Source organism: Dipodomys spectabilis, unplaced genomic scaffold (assembly GCF_019054845.1).
Source record: "Dipodomys spectabilis isolate Male_0828 unplaced genomic scaffold, ASM1905484v1 ptg000353l, whole genome shotgun sequence".
Lineage (NCBI taxonomy): Eukaryota > Metazoa > Chordata > Mammalia > Rodentia > Heteromyidae > Dipodomys > Dipodomys spectabilis.
Window position 1 is genome coordinate 1,651,604 of NW_024871030.1, and position 27,188 is coordinate 1,678,791.

The window sequence follows — 27,188 nt, forward strand, 5'->3', positions numbered from 1 at the left end:
GGTTACATAGGAATACAGAAGAGAAGCATCTTAGTTTAGTCTGTGGTAGTACAGGAGGAACCACTGTGAAAGGACCAGAGAAGATGACACCTTCACAGAAACTTAAAGGATGAGTAAGTAACTAACCAAATAAAGAGGAAGATGAGAATTTCCAGAAATGAAATTGTATGAGTAAAGTCACAGGAGTAAGAAACAGTCTGTATAGGACAGTACACACAAGCTTAAGAGTTCCACACAAAAAAATGGAAAGAAATGATAGTAACACATAGGCATCTGTAATTTCATTGAAAGCTGTGCAGGGTGTGGAAACAGCTTCAAACAAAAATGTATATTCCCTAAAATAGTTTTTATCTGAAATTTTGTGCCTCAGGTAATTCCAAATGTACCACACAAGGAGAATGACTAGTTTTTCCTTGCACATATCACTTGCCCCTTCATTGTGATCTCCATAATCTACATGTCTGATTCCTATTCTCTTTCTATTCCCTCAGTTACCAACTGTTTGCAGCAGTCCATAGTGGGTCCTTTTATTTCCTATGGGACTCTGATAACTTGGAAATAATTACATGTGCTTTTCAGCGTATCCTTTTACAAATAGGCTTACAAACCCTACATGCTACACTCTTCTGTGACAAAGACAGGCTAAAAACTATTTCATCTTAGCTCTCTCTCTTCCTCCCTCTCCCTCCCTCCTTCCCTCCCTTCCTCTCTCTCTCTCTCTCTTACACACATACACATAGACACACACACACACACACACAGCTTATGTCATTCACAACATCAAGTTACATGAATTTATGAGTGCTTTTTCCTTATAACCTCCTTACTTTTCTTGTGGATTTTTGTAGCTCTACCTGCCTGGATTCCTGAGAGCATAATTTGATTGCAGATGGGAAATTCTTGTCAGTCAGTAGGGAACAAAGGAACTACACATAGCATGCGTAATTTGGCTCTCTGCTTGGTTCTTCTGGTTTCATGGATTTGTGTTGCGTGTTGTTGAGCTTGCAGCATCCCCTACCAGATAAATTGAATGTAAACTCTTTAAATTCTTGATGAAAAGGTGTTAAATATGTAAACAGTATTATAATGATTATTTAATCCCTGGTCAAGCTGAGATGTGTCCTTTCAGTTTACTTTCTAGGCCTCACCCTTCTTGCAGTGTGGAGTCCTTTGTTAGGGTTAGAATTTCCCATAAACCTGCTCAATAATTTGTTTGTATTTGGCTGCTTTGAAATACTACACAAAGCAATCCTTGTAAAAGGCAAAACTGTTCGGAAGGCTGAGAAAGGAGCTTGAGACACAGACTCAAAGTTGCTCTTTTCAGGTAGAGCCAGCTGGGTAATCTTATCTTAGCTTGCTACATTTCTAGGTATGTGGATCAGGGGTTTTCACTGAGGGAGCATATGCCTCAGGGGATGAAGAGCTTTCTAATGAGGGGGCAAACTTTGAGAAACCCAAGGGCCCAAGTCAGTCTGGTCCATTAAGGGTAGTCTTAGTAAACAGAATGAATCTCACAGACTGTGCCCCTCCCATCTTTAACACCACAAAAGATCAGCACTTGGCCCCAGGACAGAGACCAAATTGAGAAGCAAGGTTAATAGGAAGCCAGGGGGAATCCAGGAAAGAAGGCAAGATTGCTAAGGCACCTGAAACGCTCTGAGTCAAAGGCTGTCAGTCATCTAGGCTCCGGTTGCTCGGCTCACTTGCTCCTAGCCCAGCCCTTTCTTGGGGCTGGGACCAGGAATTGCTACATGCAGGATTATCTGGGGAAAAACCTGAGGCTCACTTTGGTCCTTTCCGGAAATTGAGTCCGACTAGGCACCGGGGGAGTGGGAGGAGAGAGCTTCCCTTCATAAATGGTCCCACCCCTGGGCAAGGTGGCTCACTCTGGCAGGTGGAAACGGGGAAGGGTGCGTCTGCCACTAGTCAAGCTCAGCCAGACTGTGAGAAGAGGCCAGGCGGAGTCAGCCAAGGGATTGAGCAAACCATGGACAAATTGAAGTGCCCCAGCTTCTTGAAGTGCAAGGGGAAGGAGGTAGGGGTCTGGGAGCTGCTGGATGTGTGGAGGGCCCGGGATGGGAATATTTAAGAGAAAGGACAAGTTTCAATTTTTACTTTCTGTTACTGCCTTTATTCTCCACATTTCTGTGCAATTATCTTCAAGTGTGCCTGTAATCTCCTAACAGAATAGAGGGGGTAAAATAGTCTTTCTACCCTCTCCCCTGAGGGAGGGGAAAGTATCCTAGCTAGGAACTATATCTTAACTTGGGAACATTTCAGCCTGTATCTTGGTAGCACCTACGGACTCCTCCTGTTCTCTGTCCTGTCCACTGTACCCTGTGCTGGAGGAAAATGCAGAAGCATAATGTCCTTAACTGACCCAGGGAGCCTTCCCTACCGCAAAGCAGCTAAGAGGATGGGAGAGAAACCCTCTTCCCTCTCTCCTCCTACCTTCAATGGAAGAGATAGCTGCTCCAAGTGGTGGGACAGGAAAAATTTATACTAGCACATTATTTATGTGGCTTTTAGAAAAGCACTGTTTCTATGGGATAAGCCGTGGAGAGAAACTACATTTGACTTAACCCTAAACATCTGAAACTATCAGCACATAAGAACAGGAGTACGTAAATTTCTTCATATTTAAGTAGAAACTAAATTTGCTTCTTTTTCCCAAAGATCAAGAACTATAATCTCTAGTGTTGACTTTTCTTAACTCATCTTTAAGACTTGATTTGTCCACTTTTGTTTGCTCTTCCTGCTGGCGTAGTGTTTAACTTTTCAACAAACCTAGGATGGTCTAGTGAAATTTTCTACCTGCACGTTTTCTTTTTATTGTTTCAAGAAGAAAATGTTAAGAGAAAGCAGCTATTTGCAGAGATCTCCCAACTTTGGTAAGAACTCCTTTGGGATCCAGTATTCAGGGACTGTCTGCTCTTTCTACCTTTCTCTTTCTTGTAAGTATAAATGGGTGAAATTATGCTTCTCTGCAATTTGTAAGAGTAAAACAAGTTATTGATACATATTTTCTTTCCTTCTTCAGAAAGTAACAGCGTCATCTGAGAATTTCCATGTTGATGAAGGTGATGAGAATCAGGATCGGGGAAACTGGTCCAAAAAATCAGATTATCTCCTCTCTATGATTGGATATGCAGTGGGATTGGGAAATGTGTGGCGATTCCCATATCTCACCTATACAAATGGCGGAGGTATTCTTCCTAACTTTCCCCTGCTTTGTTTGTAAATGGGGTGCTACATAATCTGAGGATATTTTAAGAGCTAAAGAAAGGTATACAATATTTAGGGTAATTAGGAGGATGAGAAATAAGTATACTAGTTGAAGTTAGGAATCTGGATTCCAGACAGTCTCAGAAAAAAAAAAAAAAACTTGATAAAAGTTTTACATTTTAGCACTTCTGAGATGAGCACCTTAAATTTTTTTGTGTGTTCCTGTCATAATCAAGACTCAAATTGTGCTTTGATCTGTAACTAAATCTAAGAAAAAATCAGGGAAATACAATTCTACTTATATGTGCAAATAAATTGTTTGCTTAAGAAGAATAAGGCATTATATTTGGTATTCAATGTGAAAAGAAATGATTAAAAAGCAATAAAAAATTTAATACTTTAAAGATGCATTATTCAGTTACGTGTATTCCACATTGGACTGACCATGTAGAAGAGCCTTCTAAAATCAGCAACCATAAGACTAGGTATTTTTATTCTTGCAAAATAATACTGTTTATACATTGTAGATCGTTAAGGCATGCTCAATTAGAACAAGGAGTAAAAAATAACTGAGGTGACATACACAGGGAAAGAAAATGAATTGCACAATTGTCTAGTAATGTGGAAACAACTTTTCACTTACAGTATATTTTATTTACTAGAAATTACAGTTTCTGTTAGAATCAGAGAACTGACATGTCTTTTCATTTCATAACTGACTACCAGTGTACCTGTGCCATCATAATTATTTTTTTTCATAGTACAATAGTATTTTGTGTGATAATACTTAAATCTTATGTCTTGTTAATTAAGTTCATTAGAAATATTCACATTGGCTTTCAGAGATTTAAGAAAGGAGTTCTGTTCATTTAGCACTTTAAGTGTTCCTTATCTAGGGCTTAGGTCACTCCATAGTGGATTTGATATATTATTAGCTGGGAAATGAATCAGGTATTATGATGTTTTGTAACATCCGTAAGTTCAGTGTGGTAAAGACAAGTACTTAGGGTCAAAAGGACCCTTTTGACCTTGCTATGCTGAGTATAAGATATTCCCTGTGATTTTACATTATAACCTATGACCTAGTATTTTCTGTAAGTTTCTTTCTTTCTTTCTTTTTTTTTTTTGATCCAGTAGTGGAGCCTGAACTCTGGACCTGAGCGCTGTCCCTCAGCTCTTCAGCTCAAGGCTAGCTCTCTACCACTTGAGCCACAGCGCCACTTCCGGATTTTTTTTCTTTTTTCTTATATGGTGCTGAGGACTTGAACCCAGGGCCTCATGCATGCAAGGCAAGTGCTCTACCACTGAGCCACCTTCCCAGCCCCTTCTGTAAGTTTCTAGGAACTATACCATACTAGATTTATTAGAGAATTTTTAGATACAGTCTAAAAAAAATAATATTTATTATAAACTATTGTTTTTTTTTGCCATTTCCTCTAAAATTAATATACTGTTTGGGCTCTAACATTCTATTTGTTTTTGTGCTGGTCTTGGGGCTTGTACTCAGTGCCTGGGCACCGTTCCTGAACTTTTTTGCTCAAGGCTGGCACTCTAACACTTCCAGTTTTCTATGGGTTAATTGGAGATAAGGGTCTCATGGACTTACCTGCCCAGGTTGGCTTCAAACTGTAATCTTTAGATCTCAACCTTCTGTATAGCTAGGATTACAGATATCAGCTACCTGCACTTAAAGCTTAGCTCTCAACTTTTTCAAATAATTTCCAGTAATTATCTAGGCTCTCTCAACTGTTTCTTTTTAACTAAGAATTCAATATGCATATGACATTCAAGTTTCTCAAATGTTAAAAGTGATCTATTAAAATATATTTTTAAAAGATCTAAACTTAATAGCTTAATTTTTGTCAGGATTGGAAAACAAAGCTAACATAAACTGTTTAAATCTGGAAATAGTTTTATCTTCAGATTTTTAAAATAATTTATGAAATAGAAGTGTTACCCTAATGTAAGCTATCTATTAGTAATATGAACATCTTGTAGCCACTATACTAAACAAATGCTTAATTATTCCTTCTACTAATAATGAAATAATGGGTAAAAAGCCATATATAACACTGAAAGAATCTTTTCCTTTTTTCCAAAATGTCTGTCTGTGATAGACTGGCAATATCTTTGTTCATTGTGGTAGGTAAACCTATTTTGTGTTTGTTTTTTCTTCATATTTATCATTGGTACTGTTTGGACTTCAATTAGTCATAGTAGTAATGGTATCCACATTGCAACATCTATGCAAACATATTTTTCCCTATGGTCTGGTGACTTCTGTGGCTAGTATTAAAGCCAGTTAAATATAAGTTTGAACAAATAATTGTCTCATTTTCAAAAGAATCTATTTTAAGGTTGCAAAACATGTAATTCTGAGCTATGATGTTATAATATCATAGGATGAAAAGTGCTTGAGTGAATCTTTAATATGAGTAGAAGAAATTTCTTATTTGCATCCACTGAACCCATATTACTTTTGTCACACTTTACCAAGACTTCCAGAATGCTTGATCAATAAGTTTAATGTTTTATCTTTGCTTCACATTTTAATTTAGTAATGATTTTAATTGGCATATTATGCCCAAAAGTGGATAAAACAAAAATAATAAAAGTTTCTTTAAAAAGAGGAATAGGTCTGGATAAGCTAACACTGGTAAAATAGTTCATATAATATTGAAAGTTAACTATTAGTATCTTAAAAGTTGAAATTCTTCTACTAAATCAATAAATTTCCTATTATCATTGAAAAAGTCTTGTGACTATTTGGAGAGCAATAAACTTAATTGCAGTAATTTTCACTGTGAACTACATTTAGCATTTTTACCCTAAGTCTTATAAATAGGACATTTATTTTTTATTTATTTTTATTATTTACTTATTTATTTATTTTTTATTGTGAAAATACTGTACAGAGGGGTTACAATTACATGGGCAAGATAGTGAGTACATTTCTTAGCAAGCATTATAGCCTCCTCCTTTGTTTCCCCTTCCCATCTTCCCCCTGCCCCCCCCCAACCCCCCCCCCCCAATCCTCCCCGCTCCCCCTCCCCCCTCACCAAAGTTGTAAAGTTGGTTTTTGACATAACGACTTGTACATCTCATTGTTGCAATGGGTCCACCTGTATCCCTATTTAAACGATTTGTTTTTCCCCTTCCCTTCAACAAATTATACTGACATCAAATACAGTGAAAGCAGGGATTATACTGTGGGGGAAGGACATACAAAGCAACAAAGAAATAATCATAAATATGTTAGAAACAATCGCATGAAAGAAAAAAAAAACATTTGGATACATATCTTAGGGTTCATTTCCCTAACATCACCTTATCTGACCTTTTCTGCTTGACTCAGACATGTACTAGATATTGCAAATAAGGGAAACCATGGGACCTATGTTTCTTAGGCCTGGCTTACTTCACTTAATATAATTTTTCCAAGTCTTTCCATTTCCTAACATATGGGGCAATGTCATTCTTTCTGATGGAGACATAGAATTCCATTGTGTATATATACCACATTTTCTTGATCCATTCATCTACTGAGGGGCATCTGGGTTGGTTCCATATCTTATCTATAGTAGGACATTTATTTTTAAAGGACAAAAGACGTGAGGGAAATTATTATTGAACACATGCCTGTCATGTCAAGTGTTTTCACATAGGCCTAGTATTTAATCCCTTGCTAAAAACTGATGAATTGGTGTTGTACTCTTTTCTTTTGTTTGCCAATCCGGGGGCTTGAATTCAGGGCCTGGGCACTGTCCCTGAAATTCTTTTGCTCAAGGTTAGCACTCAACCACTTGGGCCACAACACTACTTCTGGACTTTTTTGTTTATGTGGTACTGAGGAATCAAACCCAGGGCTTCATGCATGCTAGGCAAACACTGTACCACTAAGTCATATATCCGGCCCTTGTTCTCCCCTTTATGAGGAACACAAAGGTCTATAGGTTAGGTAAATTGTCCTAGGAGACATAATTGATAAATTATAAAGCCAACAATTTAATCCAAGTCCATCTAGCTCCACAGATTGTGAACATTTCATCTCTGCCTTACTTTTGACAGGCCATCCATTTTAATAATTGCAACATCTTTGTTAACTAATAGTAACATTCTAATTTCTTGGATGAGAAACCCAATATTTAGTGAATCAATCACCTTTCTCACAGAAAGTAAGTGAATTAGGGTTCCAAATCTAGGATATTGATTCCACTGTATCAGGAGACTTTAAAAATGTTGTACTGGTTGTGAAAGTAACATCAAGTCTTTGAACTGTAGTGATACTTCTGTTCTTTTTTTGTCTTTTCTAGGTGCTTTCTTAATACCTTATACAATTATGCTAGCATTGGCTGGTTTACCTTTGTTCTTCCTAGAGTGTTCACTGGGGCAATTTGCTAGCTTAGGTCCTGTTTCAGTTTGGAGGATTCTGCCATTATTTCAAGGTTGGTATTCAAGACTTTTCATCATCCTAACTATTGGTCTAATTATGCCCCCTTCTCTTTGTGAAAAGAAACCATGTTTTCTGTGTATTTTTCTACAATAAACCTTGCAAATTAAATATTTATTTTTATTTTTGTTTAACCTGGATGCAGACATGAGAATGATTAGGAAGGTGACTAGAATGGCATTTAATTTTTTTTCACTATTTGAATTCTTTGTTATTTAATCCTGTTGTGTATTATCTTTACGACTTTTTCTTTATACTTCTTATGAGGTCCTTGTCTTCCTGCCTTTGCATGTCTTTTTTACAAAGCCTCATTCAGAAAAGTTGAAGAGCAAGTCAGTACTATTTCTTGGATGCTTCTAATAAAATAGGACACTAATAAAGTGGAAAAATGCTTTGATTGTTATTAAGCATCAAACTCACTTTCTTCCTGAAGATTAAATATCATTTTGGTATGTATTAGCTGCTGGAAATTATTTGTAAAAGGCACAATGCAATTTCAAAAATAAATCCTGCTGGTTGCTGGTGGGTCACGCCTGTAATTCTAACTACTCAGGAGGCTGAGATCTGAGGATCACAGTTCAAAGCCAGCTGAGGCAGGAAAGTCCATGAAAGTCTTATCTCCAATTAACCACCAGAAAACCGGAAGTGGTGCTGTGGCTCAAGTGGTAGAGTGCTTGCCTTGAGCTGAAGAGCTGAGAAACAGTGCCCAGGCCCAGAGTTCAAACCCCACGACTAACAAAAAAAAAATCCCTAGTGAGGTAAATAGAATACTGTGTTGGAAGATTGAAGGGCTGATTTCAAAACTAGTCTCAAGTATTGGAGCTATATCCAGTATGCTAAAATACATTTTGAAATTTGAGGTGAAGAAAATTTCAAAATTTGAATTTAAATTATTACTGAATCACTGAATTTCCTTTACACATACGTCTAAAAATTCAGTACTAGGTCCTTTCAAGACATTAATGCAGAGACCTCCTTTTTTGTGTGGCAAATGCTGCTTTACAGATAAGTTGTAGTGAGTCAATAGAGCCTGAGTTTTGAAATTTTTTAGTGTTAAGTATGCTTATTGTGAGAAGGATTTTAAAAATTAAAAAGTAATAAACACAAGGTTTATGTAAATTTTATGAGTTTGACTTAATACATTTTCTAAACAACTAGAAAATTGTCTCAAAACCCCAATCATCCAAGTGTTGGTAGCTCATGCCTATAATCTTAGCTACTCTGGAGGCTGAGATCTGAGGATCATGATTCAAAGCCAGCCTGGGCCAGAAAGTCTGAGACTATTATTTCCAATTAAAGAGCAAAAAGGTGGACGTGAAGCTGTGGCACAATCGGTGGAGTGCTAGCTCAGAGAACAAAAGCTCAAGGACAGTGTCCAGGCTCTGAGTTCAAGCCCCAGGAATGGCCCAAAAAAGCCAGTTATCAAAATAGTTTTAAATCTTGTATAAAAGGTACTCTGAGTGTATCACCTTTTCATCTCTAACCCTTCTCAAAGGATGACAGAGTTACATGAAATAATTTTTTTATTTAAAATAGATTTTGTAGAAGTTGAGATGAAAGCCTTTTTGTGATTTAACAAGACAAATGTCTCATGAGTTTAATTGTTCTCTTTTCCAGGTGTGGGAATCACAATGGTCCTAATATCCATCTTTGTGACAATATATTACAATGTCATAATTGCCTATAGTCTTTACTACATGTTTGCTTCTTTTCAAAGTGAACTACCATGGAAATATTGTTCTTCTTGGTCAGACAGAAACTGTAGCCGATCCCCAATAGGTAAATTTCATTGATTTAATTTTTAAGATATAATCAACTTTTTCTTTTAAAAAATCTTCTAAAATAGACTTAAAGGATTAAACTATTTTCTAAGTAATTTAGGTAAAATTTTATGTACTCCATGGGTCACTGGGTAAAACAGAATATAGCACAAATCACCTGAAAATATGATTAATGTAACATGTTTCCAGGAATGCTAAATCATGCCTAGGAGTACTTCTTGCAGACCTAAGTCCTGGGCAGAATAGAAATGAGAATGTGATAAAGAGAAAAGTGCTTTGCACTATAGTAGTACTGTAGGTTTTGGAGAACATTGGGGATTGTCTTTGTCAATATGTTGCTAATCTTTGGGATAATGTCCCACTGTGATTATATATACATATCAGTGGATACAGTTATAAAGATTTCATACTTTTAAAGAATTGAAAGACATGTTTATCTATGTAGGTTAAATAAGTAAGTTCACCTACTAAAAATTCCTTCAAGTACTAAATATCAACTTAAACAATATTATTGTTAATTATCATAAATACTAAAATGACTTAAAAGGGCTGGTGATATTATACTTCTTTGCAACATAGTATTAGAGAAGAATCACATGTTGACTGTACATAGTTTATTCTTTAATTTTTGTCAGTTGTGGCGCTTGAACTCAGGGCCTAGGCACTGTCCCTGAGCCTGTTTGTGCTCAAGGCTAGTGTTCTATCACTTGAGCCACAGTGTCACTTCTGATTTTTGAGTGGTTAATTGGAGATAAGTGTCTCCTGGGGACTTTTCTGCCAGGGCTGGCTTCAAACTGCAATCCTCAGATCTGAGTAGATAAGATTATAGGCACAAGCCACCAGCACTTGGCTTTATAATTTTTTTAATTCTACCATCACCATATAACAATTTACAGAGTAATTTACGTATTTTATCATTAAAACTTTTTCAATAGGAAAGTAGTCTTTTAGAATTAAGAATATGTCTATGTCTGAACTTTATTTTTTTATCCTTTTTAGTAACTCACTGTAATGTGAGTACAGGAAGAGAGTTCATCCAAGTGAATATAAGCTGGGTAGATGCCAACAACTTTACTTGCATTAATGGCAGTGAAATTTATCAGCCAGGACAGCTTCCCAGTGAACAGTATTGGGAGTAAGTACACTAGATGATTTATTACAAAGGTTATGGAAAGGTTTTATAAAGAAAATCAAAATCCTTACCAGTTCTTTTTCTAGCAGTCATAAGTAGAAAAAAAGGAAATCATAGCAGATTAGACTTCATTTGACTCAGAGATTTACTTATCCTACATAAGTAGTTATTTCTTGAGACTTCAGCTTATAATTAGTAATATGTATTTTATCAGTTATTCAAGGTGTACAGTATTATAAGTAATAATTTAGTACTTACTAGCTAGAAAATTAACAGATTACTTGGAAAAATATCCAATTTTTTGGCTATAATAAAGAAATTTTGATGATGAATTGGTGGGTAATACTGCTAGTCACTTTTTTTGTTTTACTAAGTTTTGAACTCAGGACCTCTTTCTTGGTAGGCAAATGCTCTACCACATGAGCCATGCTTACAACCTTGATTTTGCTATTTTCTATATAGTCTCATAAACTTTTCTGCCTAAGCTGGTCTCAAAGTATGATCTTTCCATTCTCAAACTCTTGAGTAGCGAGGATTACATTGTGAGACACTGGTAGCTGGCCCAACTTTCCTTCTAAAGTTGCAATTTTACATTATCCATTTTGCTTACAATTGTCACTGTAACAATAGATACTTAGGGTTATGTTTACTTTTATTAATCTTATTTTTGTTTATTTTTTAATTTAACATTTTATCTTTAAGTAGTTGTACAAATTTGTCAAAGCAGTTTATGAATACAATATATCTTGATCAATGTCACTCCTTTCAAAATTCACTCCCATCCCTTATGTACCCAGTCTTTTCCTCATTCTTATAATTTTGTAATATATACGTTGGGTTTTGACTGTTTTCTTCTCCTTTCTCCTCTTTATTTGTCTACTCCTTCCCCTTTGAACCATCTCTCTTTACTGCTTTTATACCTATCCATTACCCTTAGCTAATATACATGACTCTATTGTTTAATGAGCTCTTCAGCCTCATGTTAAGACCCTAAACCTTATGTTTAACTGATACATTTAAACCTAAAAGATACATATTAATGGTAGACTGTGTGATGTTTTGCTACATAAATATGCTGTGTGATGATTAAATAAATATTCAATAACATCTCTAACACCATTTCTTTATGGTGAAATCTCAAAATCTCTTTGTTTAGCTTTTTGAATTTGAGGTGCATTGTTATAGTTACCATGCTGTGCCACAGCACACTACATTGTCTTGTTCCTGTCTAATTTAGCTTAGTGAACATAGTACCTATTGGCCTCTGGTGGCACTGTTCTTTTTTCATCTTCTATGAGATCAGCATTATACATTCCATAAATGAGTGAGATCATGAAATACTTGTCTTCTTTGTCTGGCTCATTTCATGTAATTCAGTGACTTCCAGCTTGATGTACAAAGGAGAGGATTTCATTACTGAATAAGGCAAAATAGAATTCTATTGTATATATGTACCACCTTTTTTATCCAATCATATGATGGACATCAAAGCTGTTTCCATTTCTTGGCTGTTGTGAAAGGTGCTCCCAAGCTTCAGAATGCAGATGTTTCTTCCATACACTAAAACCATTCCCTTTTAGTATATACCCAATAGAGAAATTGCTAGAACATGGTAGATCTATTTATATTGTTTAAGGAACCTTCATCCTACCTTCTATAGCGTCACTCTAAAATCTTAAGTCTTGAAATGATAAACATCAAGAATTGAGAGTCTAGATCCATGTGTATTGTTAGGGAAAAATCAGGAAACCTTTTAAAAAGATAAATAATGGGATGTTTTGAATTTGGCAATATGTACAAGTATGAAAGAAGAAACTATCTAATACAATTTAACATGTTTTCTTTATTATTCTGAGAAAAAATATAATGATGAGTCAACTGAAGACAGGATATATGATTAAATTTTTCACAGTAAAAGTTTTAAATATTAAGGGAAAAATCATACATGAAACTAGTAGATTTTTTTTCATTATAGGTTTTAGAAATTTAGACTGGCTGTGATTAGCCTGACTTTTAAGTTTATAAATACATTTATTTTTTATTTTTACATTAGCATACATTAATAGGAGAGGATTTGATAGTGCCAATTCCATAGATGAATACAGGTCTCTTCAGAGCTTAATTTTTTTTTTTTTTTGGTCCGGTCCTGGGGCCTGAACTCTGGGCCTGGGCGCTGTCCCTCAGCTCTTCAGCTCAAGGCTAGAGCTCTACCACTTGAGTCACAGCGCCACTTCTGGCTTTTTTCTTTTTTGCTTATGTGGTGCTGAGGAATCGAATTCAGGGCCTCATGCATGCAAGGCAAGCGCTCTACCACTGAGCCACCTTCCCAGCCCCAGAGCTTAATTTTTTTAATGGTATTATTTTTGTGCCTTCCTAGAATAGAATCTATCAATGAAAGAGTCCCACGACATTGCTGTATTAATCAGATACATTACTCATGATACTTTCCCTTAGAAGAAACAGACCCCAAAGTTCAATAATTTAAAAAGAAATGATGCTGTGTTCATAAAGGGACTTTTGTGTTTCAGTAAAGTGGCACTTCAACGGTCTAGTGGAATGGATGAAACTGGAGTAATTGTGTGGTATCTAGCACTTTGTCTTCTTCTGGCTTGGCTCATAGTTGGAGCAGCACTATTTAAAGGAATTAAGTCTTCTGGCAAGGTAATATAGGAAGTGCTTCAGATAATGATGTTGTGACCTTCCAATTTCATTGTATTTTTGTCTATAATAGTTTTCATTCAAATATATGAGAACTTTTAAAGTAGACATTCTAAAGTAAATACATTAGATCACTGCTACTGTTAACAAGAAAGCAAAATCTAAATGCAAGAGTTGTATAATTTTTCAGAATTGAAGCTTAACTATATTAAAAAATTTGTCCCACTATAATAATAAGCATCTTGAATGTTATATAGTATTTTAGTGTTTGGTTTGAAACATTGAATTCCACTATGCATAGGTGAAACATTGAATTCCACTATGCATAGGGCAATAATATTGGGACTACTCTTATAAGAGAGACAGAGAGAGACAGACAGACAGAGAGAGACAGAGACAGAGACAGAGAGAGAGAGAGAGAGAGAGAGAGAGAGAGAGAGAGAGAGAGAGAGAGAGAGAGAGAACTTGGTATTTATTTTCCTAAATTAAACCTTTACAAATGGACTCACCTTTTCGCAGCAAAAGGGCTTCTTTAAATTAAAAAATCTGTCATATTTTTCCTCTTTATTTGTTCATGTATTAGTCTGTGGTTTGTGCCAGTACTGGATCTTGAACTCAGGGCTTCACTTTCTTGCTTGGCCTTTCTGCTCAATGCTAGCACTCTACCACTTAGCCATACACCCAGTATGATATTTTTATTTTGCAGAACTTACAGTGGCTTAAGTGGTACAGCACATGCCTAATAAGTGCAAGGCCCTAAGTTCAATCTCCCAACATTGCCAAAAGTAAAAAATCCCAAATCTTTTCATTAGTGTAATGATGATTTCAAAGAACAATATGAAAAGTTCCCTCTGAGGAGTTATACAGTATTTAGGAAAATAATTGTATTTTTTACTATTAAAGTTTATTGAAAGCAGATAAACAGTAATAGCAGGATAATATCTTTTTATTATTGTTATGATATCTAGCACCTTTAATTCATGAGACATGCTTATATTGTAAAAATACCATGAATATCACAACCTAGGTGGAAATTTCCAACATGTTTCAATTGCACATTTTTTGAAACTCTTGGTTCTTTTTTGGTATTAACATTGGAAGAGTCCATTAAATACCATTTACCCAGGCAATTAATTTTTATTGGCCATTGGATGACTTGTTTAAATAATCTCCCTGAGCATATTATCAAATACAGGACATCTATGGATCAAAGAAATTACATTAATGAAAAGCCAGCTACAAAGACGGTTTGTTCAATTGGAACTATGTATGGTCTAGGACCACAGCAGTATGTTTGAATGTGTGCTATCAATGCTCTTAATAGTAGCTTCAAGTAAAAATTGTTCACTATTTAATAAAACTTTCATGGAATTTGGACATGCACTCAGATATTTTTCTTCTTTGGGGGACATGACACTGTACTAACTATTGTAGAATTTTAAATAATTCTTTCATCTTTATGCAATAATTTGATGAAAGACATTCTGTCCCCTCGATGTTTCTACAAGGACATACTTAAGTATTTCAGCTAGATCTCAAGTTATCACTGCCGATGTATTGCTGTTTACAGCATGAACCTGTGAAATATTGCTTCATACATCAGTGTTTTGCAAATAGATCCTCTGAGAGTGGAGAGAACAGAAATGTGAAATTCTATTCACTGTGATAAAGGAATCATCAAACTTATTAATAACCTTATGAAATCTCTAGTATTTTATTTTACTAATCTCAATTGACTAATCATTCAACTTGCATTCAACTGTGCCAAGATTTTAGAATTACACTAACTCTTGGTTGTTTTTATTTGTTAGGTGGTATATTTTACAGCCATTTTCCCTTATATTGTCCTACTTATCTTGTTAATACGAGGTGCAACTCTGGAGGGTGCATCAAAAGGCATTTCATACTATATTGGAACACAGTCAAATTTCACAAAACTTAAGGAAGCTGAGGTAAGAATTTGGATTTAAAATTAACAGAGAATGTAAACCTTAATAGAAAACATTGAAATCCTTTTGTTTCATGTAAATACCATGATACAGTAGCTTGCAAAAGAACATGTAGTTTATTTTTTTAAAGATTAGAAAATAAAATTTAATTTGTGTTATGAATATAAATTAAACTTGTTTTTAAAAAATGTGATAAAATAAACATTGAAAATTAAAATTATAAAGCATAACAAGATTTCTCCTAAACAATTCTAAAATATTTAGAACATGTAGTTGAATATTAAGAGTTCTGGCCACCAGGATGTCTGATATTACTGTGTATATGACAGTAGTCCTCTCCTGTGAATGAGATAACTTTTATCAATAGAAAAATTCAAATTTAATATTTATTAATTGTAAAAATTGTACAAAGGGGTTTTATTGTTATAGTTCCACACATAGACATATATGGTCATATTCATCCCATTATTCTTTCTTAACACTTCTCACCATTTGAAAATATAATATGAATGTGCTTCATTACTCTGTTTTCATATATGTCTACAGTATACTTAAATTGCATCTTTATTTCACCATTTTGTTATTTGCTGAAATAAAGGATACAGGTTGACCCATTGTAACAATGAGATGTAGAAGACACTATTTTGAAAACAAACTTTACAACTTGCAGGGGGGTAGGGGGGTGAGTTGGGGAGGTTGAGAGGGAAGGGATGGTATAGGAAAAACAAAAGAGGAGTTAACTGCTCAATAGGATATGTACTCATTACCTTACTCATGTAACTGTAACCCCTTTATAATAATAATCTTTAAAATAAAAAATATATACTAACATTTAAAAAAATTGTATCTCTCCATCACTTTCTCCTTTTATCTCCACTGGTTTCCTCACTCTCCCTTATTATATTCACGTTCAGTTTTGAGTAATAGACTAAGTCCTTTTATTAACATAACTGATTCTCTTTGACTAGTAGCAGTGAAGGATTATTAATTTTCAAAAGGATATTTCTTTGCTGAAAATTTCATGCCCTATTATACATCTTATTTTACTTATTTTTTGCCAGTCGGGGAGCCTGAACTCTGGGCCTGGGCACTGTCCCTCAGCTCTTCAGCTCAAGGCTAGCACTGTACCACTAGATCCACAGCACCACTTCTGGCTTTTTCTGCTTATGTGGTGATGAGGAATCGAACCCAGGGCCTCATGCATGTAAGGCAAGCACTACCACTGAGCCACCTTCCCAGCCCCCTATTATAAATTTAATTATCTTCAAATATTAATATGCCAAAAGTGAGATCAATTTTTGTCTACTATATTATAAAGCTAAAATAGAAATTTAACACAGACTAAGTATTCTATATATAAAATTTTTACATAAACATGTGCAATGAATGTGAGTCAGGTAGCTGTATTAACTTTGGCATATCTGTAGATAATGGCTTATGTCATGGCACATGATAATTTTACAATTTTTGGAGGAAGAGAGCAAGAATAGTAGTGTACTGTAGATACTAACATCCTATGGTTACAAGCTAAGAATGTTTTCATAGTTTTTGTAGACAACATTTACAAACTGTATATTTTAAGCCTCTGGTAATTTAGAAACTCATACTCATCAAAATCAAGCAAGCCGGGCTCTGGTGGCTCATGCCTATAATCCTAGCTACTCAGGAGGTTGAGATCTGAGGATCCCAGTTCAAAGCCAGCCAGGGCAAGAAAGGCCGTGAGACTCATTCCAATAAACCACTAGAAAACAGGAAGTGGCGCTGTGACTGAAGCAGTAGAGTGCTTGCCTTGAGCTGAAGAGCTGAGGGATAGTGCCCAGGCCTAGATTTCAAGCCTCACGACCGACAAAAAAAAAAACAACAAAAACAACAACAAAACAAAACCAAGCAATAATGTTATCTGCGAAACTAGAACTAGTAGAGCTATAAAGTCTTCTATATAGAATTCATGTTAATTTCCAGCCAGTGGTGTTGTAAACCACCACGAGCACCTTAACCTAGCACGACAGAGAGCAAGGCAGCAATGGAAACTGGACCATGAAAATGGTTTAGGGGAACCAAGGGGGCCTGTGCCTCTTGCCAGCAACAGATTCCCCAAGGTCCCTCATTTTTTTTTATTTTTGAATTTTTTTATTATGAACAAAACTGTACAGAGGGGTAACATTTACATGGACAAGATAATGAGTATATTTCTTATCAAGCATTGTAGCATCCTCCTTTATTTCCCCTTCCCATCCCTTCCAAGCCTCCACCTCCCACCCAATACTCCCCCGACCCCCTCACCAAACTTGTAAAGTTTGTTTTCGACATGACAACTTGTACTTCTCATTGTTGCAACGGGTCCACCTGTATCCTTACTTAAACGACTTGTTTTTCCCTTTCCCCTCCACAAATTATACCGACATCAAATACAGTGAAAGCAGGGGTTCTACTGTGGGGGAGGGACATACAAAGCAACAAAGAAATAATCATGTAAATGGGTTAGAAACAAATGCATGAAAGACAAAAAACAATTAAATACATATCTTAGGGTTCATTTTCCTAACATCACCTTATCTGACCTTTTCTACTTGACTCTTACATATACTAACTATTGCAAATGAGGGAAACCATAGGACCTATATTTCTTTGGGCTTGGCTTACTTCACTTAATATAATTTTTTAGTGTGGTCTTGTTTGTAAACATTTGGGTAAATGCCCAAAAGTGGGATTGGTGGGTCATAGGGGAGCTCTATGTGGAGTCGTTTGAGGAACTTCCATACTGATTTCCAAAGTGGTTGAACAAGTTTACACTCCCACCAACAATGCAGTAAGGTTTCCTTCTGTCCACATCCCATCCAGCATCTGTTATTAGAGTTCTTGATTTTTGCCATTCTTACTGGGGTGAGGTGGTATCTTAATGTTGTTTTGATTTGCATTTCTTTAATGGCTAGGGAGGTTGAACATTTCTTCATGTGTCTATTGGCCATCCTTCTTTCTTCTTCAGAGAAGTTTCTCTTTAAGTCTTTAGCCCACTTATTTATTGGGCAGTTGTTTCTTTGAGGATTTCTTCTTGGGGGATTTAATTTTTTGAGTTACAAGTATATTTTAGATATGAGACCCTTGTCGGTTGTATGGCTAGTGAAGATCTTCTCCCAATCCGTAGGCTTTCTGTTGATCTTGCTAGCTATGTGCTTTGCCATGCAAAAGCTCTGCAACTTCATGCAATCCCATTTGTCCAAACTTTCTTTGATTTGTTGTGTTTCCGGGTCTCTATTAAGAACATTTTGGCCTGCGCCAAGGAGACCTAGGGTTTCTCCTATTCCATCCTGTAATGTTTTCAGAGTGTCTGCTATAACTCTGAGGTCTTTGATCTATTTGGAGTTGATTCTGGTGCAGGGTGATATAGAAGGATCTAGCTTTAGTTTTCCACAAGTAATTAACCAATTTTGCCAGCACCATTTGCTGAAGAGGCTATCTTTCTTCCATTCTATTTTTTTTAGCTCCTTTATTGAAGATTAGATGGCTATAGGTCTGTAGGTTCATTTCTGGGTTTTCAATTCTGTTCCATTGGTCCTGAGGTCTGTTCTTATTCCAGTACCAAGTTGTTTTGATTACTATGGCTTTATAGTAGAGTTTGAAATTTCATATTGATATTCCTCCAGCAGCGTTCTTTCCATTGAGGAGTGTTTTTGCTATTTGGGGTCTTTTATTGTTCCATATGAATTTTTGGATTGCCTCTTCTATTTCCTTGAAGAATGAGGTTGGAATTTTGATAGGTATCGCATTGAATTTGTAGATAGCCTTGGGAAGTATTGCCATTTTCACGATATTAATCTTTCCATTCCAGGAGCATGGGAGTTTTTGACATTTTCTAAGTTCTGTTTTGATTTCCTTTTTCAAGTTTTTAAAGTTTTCATCATAGAAGTCCTTCACTTCTTTGGTTAAGTTAATTCCTAGGTATTTTATTTTTTGTAAGGCTATTACAAATGGAGTTGCTTTCCTAATTTCAGCCACACTTTTCTCATTGTTGGTATACAGAAAAGCCATTGATTTTGGGGGTTAATTTTATACCCTGCTACTTTGCCAAAGTTTTGAATCAGCTTGAGTAATTTGGGAGTGGAGTCTGTAGGATTCTTTAAATACAAGATCATATCATCCTCAAAGAGGGAGTGTTTTATTTCTTCCTTCCCTATTTGGATCCCCTTTATGTTTGCATCTTGTCTTATTGCTGTAGCTAAGCATTCTAATACTAGATTGAAGTGGAGATAGTGGACATCCTTGTCTTGTTCCTGAGTTAAGAGGAAATGGCTTTAGCTTTTCACCATTAAGTATAATGCTGGCTGTAGGTTTTTCATATACAGCCTTTATTGTGTTGAGTAATGATCCATGGATTCTTAATTTTTCCAAAACCTTCATCATAAAGCGGTGTTGGATCTTGTCCAATGCTTTTTCTGCATCTATTGAGATAAACATGTGGTTCTTATCCTTGCTCCTGTTGATGTGATGAATAATATTAATTGATTTGCATATATTGAACCAGCATTGCATCCCTGAAATGAATCCTGTTTGATCATAGTGTATAATTTTTTGGATGAATTGTTGAAGTTCATTGGCCTAAATTTTGTTGAGAAATTTTGCATCAATGTTCATCAAAGAAATGGGTCTATAGTTCTCTTTCTTTGATGAGTCCCTGCCTGGTGTTGGGATCAGGGTTATGATGGCTTCATAGAATGTGTTCGGTAGTAAACTTTCTCTTTCAATTTCATTGAAGAGTTGGAGGAGTATTGGTGTGAGCTCTGCTTTTAAGGCCTTGTAGAATTCCGCTGTAAAACCATCTGGTCCTGGACTTTTCTTAGCTGGGAGGTCTCTTATTGCTGTTTCTATTTCAGTGCTTGATATGGGCCTGTTAAGATAGTTTAACTCATCTTGGTTTAGTTTTGGCATGTCAATATTTGCTAGGAAAAGGTCCATTTCTGCTAAGTTCTCAAACTTATTAGCATAAAGTTTTGAGAAGTAGTCCCGTATAGTGTTCTGAATCTTGGTTGTTTCTGTAGTGATGTTTCCATTCTCATCTCTGAGTTTATTTATTTGGGTGTGTTCTCTTCTTTTTCTGATAAGATTTCCTAAGGGTCTGTCAATTTTGTTAATTTTTTCCTAGAACCAACTTTTTGTTTTGTTGATTCTTTCTATAGTTTTTTTGGATTCTAATTCATTTAATTCTGATTTAATTTTAATTATTTCTTTCCGTCTACTGGATTTGGGTTTATCTTGCTGTTCTTTTTCCAGGAGGCTTAGATGCGTCATTAGATTGTTGGTTTCTGATCTCTCCAATTTGTTGATGTAGGACCTCAGAGCTATAAACTTGCCTCTGAGTACTGCCTTTGCTGTGTCCCAGAGGAGCTGGTAATTTGTGTGTTCGTTTTTGTTGAATAGCATGAACATTTGAATTTCCTTTCTAATCTCTTCCATGACCCACTCGTGATTCAGCAGAGTGTTGTTCAGCCTCCATGTGTTACAGGACTTTCTTTGGTGGCTTTTGGTGTGGAGTTCTAATTTTATTCCTTTGTGGTCAGAGAGAATGCAAGGTATAACTTCAATGTTTCTGAATTTGGACAAGTTTGCTTTGTGGCCTAAAATGTGGTCTATTTTAGAAAATGTTCCATGTGCTGCTGAGAAAACCATGTATTCTGGTGCTGCTGGGTGAAATATTCGGTAGATGTCTGTTAAATCTAGTTGATCTATGCAGCTGTTTAGATCTGCGGTTTCTCTGTTGAGTTTTTGCCGAGTTGATCTATCTAGTGGGGAGAGTGGTGTGTTAAAAAACCCTACAATTAATGTCTTTGGATCTATGTGGGATTTGAGGGAAAGTAGTGTTTCTTGGATAAATTTGGGTGGTCCCTTGTTTGGTGAATAGATATTTAGAATTGTAATATCCTCCTGAAGGAGAGATCCCTTAATTAGTATGTAGCGATCTTCTTTATCTCTTCTCACTAATTTTAATTTGAAGTCTATTTTGTCTGATATTAGGATTGCAATTCTTGCCTGTTTATTGGGGCCGTTTGCTTGGTAGATTTTGTTCCAGCCTTTAATATTGAAAATGTGTTTGTTTTTACGGGCAAGATGTAACTCCTAAAGGCAGCAGATAGAAGGATCTTGTTTTTTAATCCAACTAGACAATCTATGTCACTTAATTGGAGAGTTAAGTCCCTTAATGTTGAGAGATAAAACTGATAGTTATTTGGTAGTTCCTGCCATATTATCCACCTTCTTGGGGCTGCAAAAACTGGGTTCTTCCTATGGTTCTTAGATTCTCAGTTTGGTTGCAGTTTCTTGGCCTTTATTGTGGTCTTGCTGTTTTTCTATGTGTAGGACATCTTTAAGAATCTTTTGTAGGGCTGGTTTGGTGGAGATGTATTGTTTCAATTTTTCTTTGCTATGGAAGGTTTTTATTTGGCCTTCAGTTGTGAAGGAGAGTTTAGCTGGGTACAGTATTCTTGGTTGATAGTTGTTTGTTTTTAGGGCATGGCATACATCATTCCAGGCTCTTCTTGCTTTGATTGTCTCTGTTGAGAAATCTGAGGTGATTCTAATTGATTTCCCTTTATAGGTAATTAATCTTTCCTCCCAAGGTCCCTCATTAACAGGGTCTTTATTGATTATCGGACAGAGGAACACATGCAGAAAGTAAGATCTCAATCTCTTTGTGAAGTTACAGTCATCAGCATGGAAATAATCTTAGGATAAGTGACTTTCTTAGGAAGGGGAAGCAAGTAGCAAACCATCACAATCTGTATAAGCCTTTAACTTCATGGTCCAAGAAAGTTTGGATTCTGAGTAACTCACATTTAGGGCAAAATCTTGGGTATATGTAAGGCTAGAAGCAATTGATCTTTCTCAGTTTGATCTTTCTCAGGCTGCTCCCAGCTTTATGAGAGTCAAAGAATGGCATTCCAATTCTCTTTATCAGACCTCGGGGCTCAGCATTCACAGTGGTGTTTTCTAAATATTTATAATTGAATATTTTATTATGTGATGTAGAATTTCTCTGTGGAACTTTCTCAAATTGATGATGTCTTAGTTGTGGAAACTTGCCATTTACATTTTAAAGCTTGAAATGTCAATTTTTGTTTTGAGTTCCTTTTATTGTGCTCAACAATTTTCATTCAATGATTAACCACAATAAGTCTAAATTATTTGACTTTATTATTTAATGTTGGAGGTTAATTTACATTGATGTGTCCATAGGTGAGATTAGTATATTTCTTCATTTGCCTTAGGTCTACCCCTTTCTAACTTTGGCAAGTTTTCCAATCCAAAGACTATTTCTAGAGGCAAACAGATAGAAATAAAATTGAAGTTCAAATTTATCACCTTCTATCTGTTAGATCATTTAAAAAGTTAAAATGAATTAATGTAGTTTGACTATGCAATTGATATTATAATATAAGATTAGGCTTCCAACATTTTGCATTTTTTATTGTGAAAATACCATACAGAGGGGTTACAATTACATGGGCAAGATAATGAGTACATTTCTTCTCAAGCATTGTTGCCTCATCCTTTGTTTGGCCTTTGCATTTTTTTTCTTAGAGGGGTCAAAGAGGCTTTGAAAAACTATAGCATTGTATTTCTTAAGCTGAGGAGTTAACTCTTGGTTGCTTATTTTGTTTTATGTTTGAAAACATTTTATACAAATGTGTTTTTAAAAAAAATGTTACTGTACAAGTGATGTATGGAGGACTTACAATTACATAAATCAAGTAATGAGTACATTTCTTTTTGAACAATGTCTCCTTTCCCTCATTTTCTCCCAGTTTTTTCCCTCCCATTTCTCTTTCCCCCAAGTTGTATAGTTCATTACTAACATAGTATCTAGTGATGGGACAAAGTAAACAAATACAAATACATTTAAAAAAAAATCTAAATTTTCTCTTACAGGTTTGGAAAGATGCAGCAACTCAGATATTTTATTCCCTTTCAGTGGCTTGGGGTGGCTTAGTTGCTCTGTCATCATACAATAAGTTCAATAACAACTGCTATTCTGATGCCATTGTAGTTTGTTTGACAAATTGCCTCACTAGTGTGTTTGCTGGATTTGCTATTTTTTCTATTTTGGGACACATGGCTCATATATCTGGACAAGAAGTCTCTCAAGTTGTAAAATCAGGTATATAAAATTATACATTTATCAGCTTTGATTAATTCAATGTAACTAACTTATAAAATTCTAATCTAGCATATACTCATTAATGCTTGTGATTTAGAGTATATTTTCTGATTCCATTTTATATAGTTAGTTTTAATATTGTAATAATGGGTGATCTTTGTTGACAACAGTTTAGTAGAAAACCACTGTTTAAGAAGACACAAGGTGCTGGTGGCTCACACGTGTCATCCTAGCTACTCAAGAGAATGAGATCTGAAAATCACTGTATGAAGCCAGCTCAGGCAGGAAATATCTGAAAGACTCTTATCTCCAATTAATCACCAAAAAGCAGAAGTTAAACTTTGGCTCAAGTGCTACAAAATTAGCCTTGATTAAAAAAAAGCTCAGGAACGGTTCTCAGGCCTGGACTTCAAGCCCCAGGACTGGTGCGTGTGAGTGCGTGCACACACACACACACACACACACACATTCTTAGAAAGTAAACACCAGGATTCTTAAAGCAGGAATTCCTTATTAAACTTACTTCTATTTTAAGTCATTTGATAGAATTATTGGTGAATGATGACAGAATGTCAGGACTAGAAGGGATTCAAGTAGAGTTCTTCATAGTGTACTGATGTACAGAAATGTTATCTTTGTGTTACATAAGGTCAAACATCCAGGAAATGATAGCACCTATACTCAAAGTTGATTTTTAGGAATCCCAGGTCAGTCCTCTGGGAAGTAAGAGAAACAAAATAATTAAAGCAAGATCACGTAATTAAATTGGGAGAAAATTAAAAGCATCTATTAAGGTAATATCAAATAGAAAACAAGATTCAATTTATAGTTTACTACATACAACTTTGCAGATACCTATAAGCTAATTAAAATGGCATTGCTCAGGGATTCTGAGTAAGCATTTGGAATGAAGGTTAAAATGTAGTTCCATATTAATATGTATCTTACTAGATAATGGTACTCTTTTTGAATTTGTGACTAAGATAAAGTGAACTGATTTAGGTTTTTAACATTAAAGATAGTTGTTTCCAGCTAGATGCTGGTAGCTCAGGCCTGTAATCTTAGCTACTCAGGATGCTGAGTTCTGAGGATCATGGTTAAAAGCCAGCCTGAGCAGGAAAGTCCATGAGACTCGTATCTCCAATAACCCACTCAGAAAACGGGAAGTGGTGCTGTGGCTCAAGTGGTAGAGCACTATCCTTGAGCTGAAGAGCTGAGGCACAGTGCCCTGGCCCAGAGTTCAAACCCCACGACTGGCAAAAAAAAAAAGAAGAAGGAGAAAAGAAAAGAAAAAGACAGTTGTTTCCAAATCACAAGCTTGTTAATCCCAGCACTTGAAATAGGAGAAGGAGGATTTAGAAATTGAGGCCAGCCTGGGCTATACAATGAGACTGTGTTTAAAATAAATAAAGAATATATATTCTTACATGAGAAATATTCCAAGTGTAAAATTTGCACTAGTAGCTTAACTCTTGTCATATGTTCACATTAGCATATTTTATAACAACTACGTCACATATTTTAAGAGATGAAATCATATAGTTGATAAACATTGCCATAGGTTGCATTGCCTATTTAAGATAAGACTTCTGTAAAATCTTTGAAAGTATCCAAACATCTGGTTTTTCTTGGTGACTAATTTAAAGTATCACACATTTTTCCCCCTAGGCTTCGATTTGGCATTCATTGCCTACCCAGAGGCTCTAGCCCAACTTCCAGGTGGTCCATTTTGGTCCATATTGTTTTTCTTCATGCTTTTAACTCTGGGTCTCGATTCTCAGTTTGCAACAATTGGTAAGGAATACTCCCAGTGCTAACATAATCCCCATTTCCTTCACTTTTTCTCTACTAAAAGTATCCTTTGTTTACTCCTACCATCCCCCTCTAGCTGTTATTCAAAGCATAACCATTCTCAATTAATTTTCAAACTAAAATGTAAATTAAAAGAATAGAAATAGAAAAAATAAATAGTATTCGTGGAGCTGACTCTCTGAAGAAATAAACATAAATAATTTATCATATATTCTTCAAATATTGCTTGGTGTTACAGGTGAACTTGAAGTCTCATACTACACAATTCACGTTTTTCCTGAGAGGAAACATCATCTTCAATTTTACCATATTCATTCCATGTCTGCATACATTGTATATATCTATAATTAGCACAAATATTCAATACTTCACATAAATGTGAAGTCTCACAACTTACATACTATTTTGATATACAAAGACATATAAATGAATCCACATTAAAACATGGACATATAGAGCTATTTAACAAATAATCTATTGCCCTATGGATTGCCCTATTTAATTTAAATTTCCCTATTTAATTTAAAATTATCTTTAGTTTTAGAAAGGGGTTACCATTCAATATGTCAGTTTATTATACAATGCATCTTGATGAACATCACTACTTTTGTCATTCTCCCTCATCTCTCCCAACCCCACTGTCCCAATTTTCCTAGTTTTATTTCATATAATTATTGAATATTATGATGCATTCATCTACATTTTCTCTCTCCATTTTTCTACCATCCTCCCCTTGACCTTCCACCCCCATAACACACCACAAATTTCAGTTTCTTGTATGTGGTTAAACTGTTACTTTAAAAAGTTACAATCACAGCTGAAATAACTATCCTTATACACTGTTCTATATATACATAGGAATTTCCCTTAAGGTACACAGCTAGGAACTATGCAATAGTTTTCATCATATTCTCTTACACAAAAATTTTCTAGATACTTTGTTTTCAAGAGCAAGTCTAGATTCTTCTGGTTATGTTCCAAAGCCCTAAAACATCTCAAACATACAATGATTTCATACACCTTTGTGTTCTTAGCTAGTTCTCTGTTTAATGAACACATATATTTCTGAAATCTAAAGACATGCCCGTGTCTATACTTTTAAAATATTACCTAGATTTAAATCCTATTTGAATCCCCTTTTTTCTTTTAACTCTTTTTAAAACTGCTTTAGTCTCCAGAGATATATTAGTTTGTGACTGATATCAATGAAAAACCTTGTAAGACAGATAAACAAATAAAAAACAAACTAATAAAAAAAAAGGCATTGGTGGCTCATATCTATTAGCTACTCAAGAGGATCACAGTTCAGAGCCAACCTTAGAAGGTAAATCCTAGATTCTTATATGTAATTAATCAACAAAAAGTTTGAAATTGAAGGTGTGACTCAAGTGGTAGAGCACTAGCACTGAGCAAGAGCAAGTAACTCTGAGTTCCATACCCAGTAAACACACACACACACACACACACACACACACACACACACACACACACACGAATAAACACATTCTCTTTTGGTCAGAATCCTCAAGTGATGGTTCCTAAAACAACAGACCATATGATGTTTTGTTTTAAGGTGGGGCTCAGAGTATACACTCAACACATATTTGAAAATATGATTAATGCAAATTGAATTCTTTTATTAGTCTTTTGGATCAAATTTAGCATATTTTTTTTCTTCTGAAGAAACAATTACAACAACAATTCAAGATCTATTTCCCAGTGCAATGAAGAAAATGAGAATTCCAATAACTTTGGGTTGCTGCTTGGTTTTGTTTCTCCTGGGTCTTGTCTGTGTGACTCAGGTAAAGTACAGTTTTTCTCTTCTCATAGACAAAATATTAGTTGCAACTTGGGATTCTAAAGAAAACATACCGAGGCTTAGAGATGCTTAGTGACAAGTGTGTGCATGTTTCCAGTTTTAGCCCATTTCCCTCTATTGTAACTTGACTAGGGAGTATATATTTGCAGAAGAAGAGGCTAATCATGACAATTTTACAAATTAATGAGACTTTAAGCATGCAGTGTTCATTTC

The 27,188-nt window shown here is 35.4% G+C and overlaps 1 protein-coding gene across 1 annotated transcript in view; it reads left to right on the top strand.

Annotated features, from left to right (window-relative positions):
- Nucleotides 1-1,746: 1,746 nt before the first annotated feature.
- Slc6a14 (solute carrier family 6 member 14) overlaps nucleotides 1,747-27,188 on the top strand; it is a 32,871-nt gene continuing 7,429 nt past the window's right edge. The window contains exons 1-10 of the mRNA XM_042665829.1: nucleotides 1,747-2,035; nucleotides 3,041-3,206; nucleotides 7,539-7,670; nucleotides 9,293-9,454; nucleotides 10,456-10,591; nucleotides 13,117-13,249; nucleotides 15,058-15,198; nucleotides 23,116-23,344; nucleotides 25,013-25,138; nucleotides 26,840-26,958. Coding sequence (XP_042521763.1) covers nucleotides 1,988-2,035; nucleotides 3,041-3,206; nucleotides 7,539-7,670; nucleotides 9,293-9,454; nucleotides 10,456-10,591; nucleotides 13,117-13,249; nucleotides 15,058-15,198; nucleotides 23,116-23,344; nucleotides 25,013-25,138; nucleotides 26,840-26,958 — 1,392 coding nt within the window. The 5' untranslated portion in view covers nucleotides 1,747-1,987. The remainder of the gene's footprint in view (nucleotides 2,036-3,040; nucleotides 3,207-7,538; nucleotides 7,671-9,292; nucleotides 9,455-10,455; nucleotides 10,592-13,116; nucleotides 13,250-15,057; nucleotides 15,199-23,115; nucleotides 23,345-25,012; nucleotides 25,139-26,839; nucleotides 26,959-27,188) is intronic.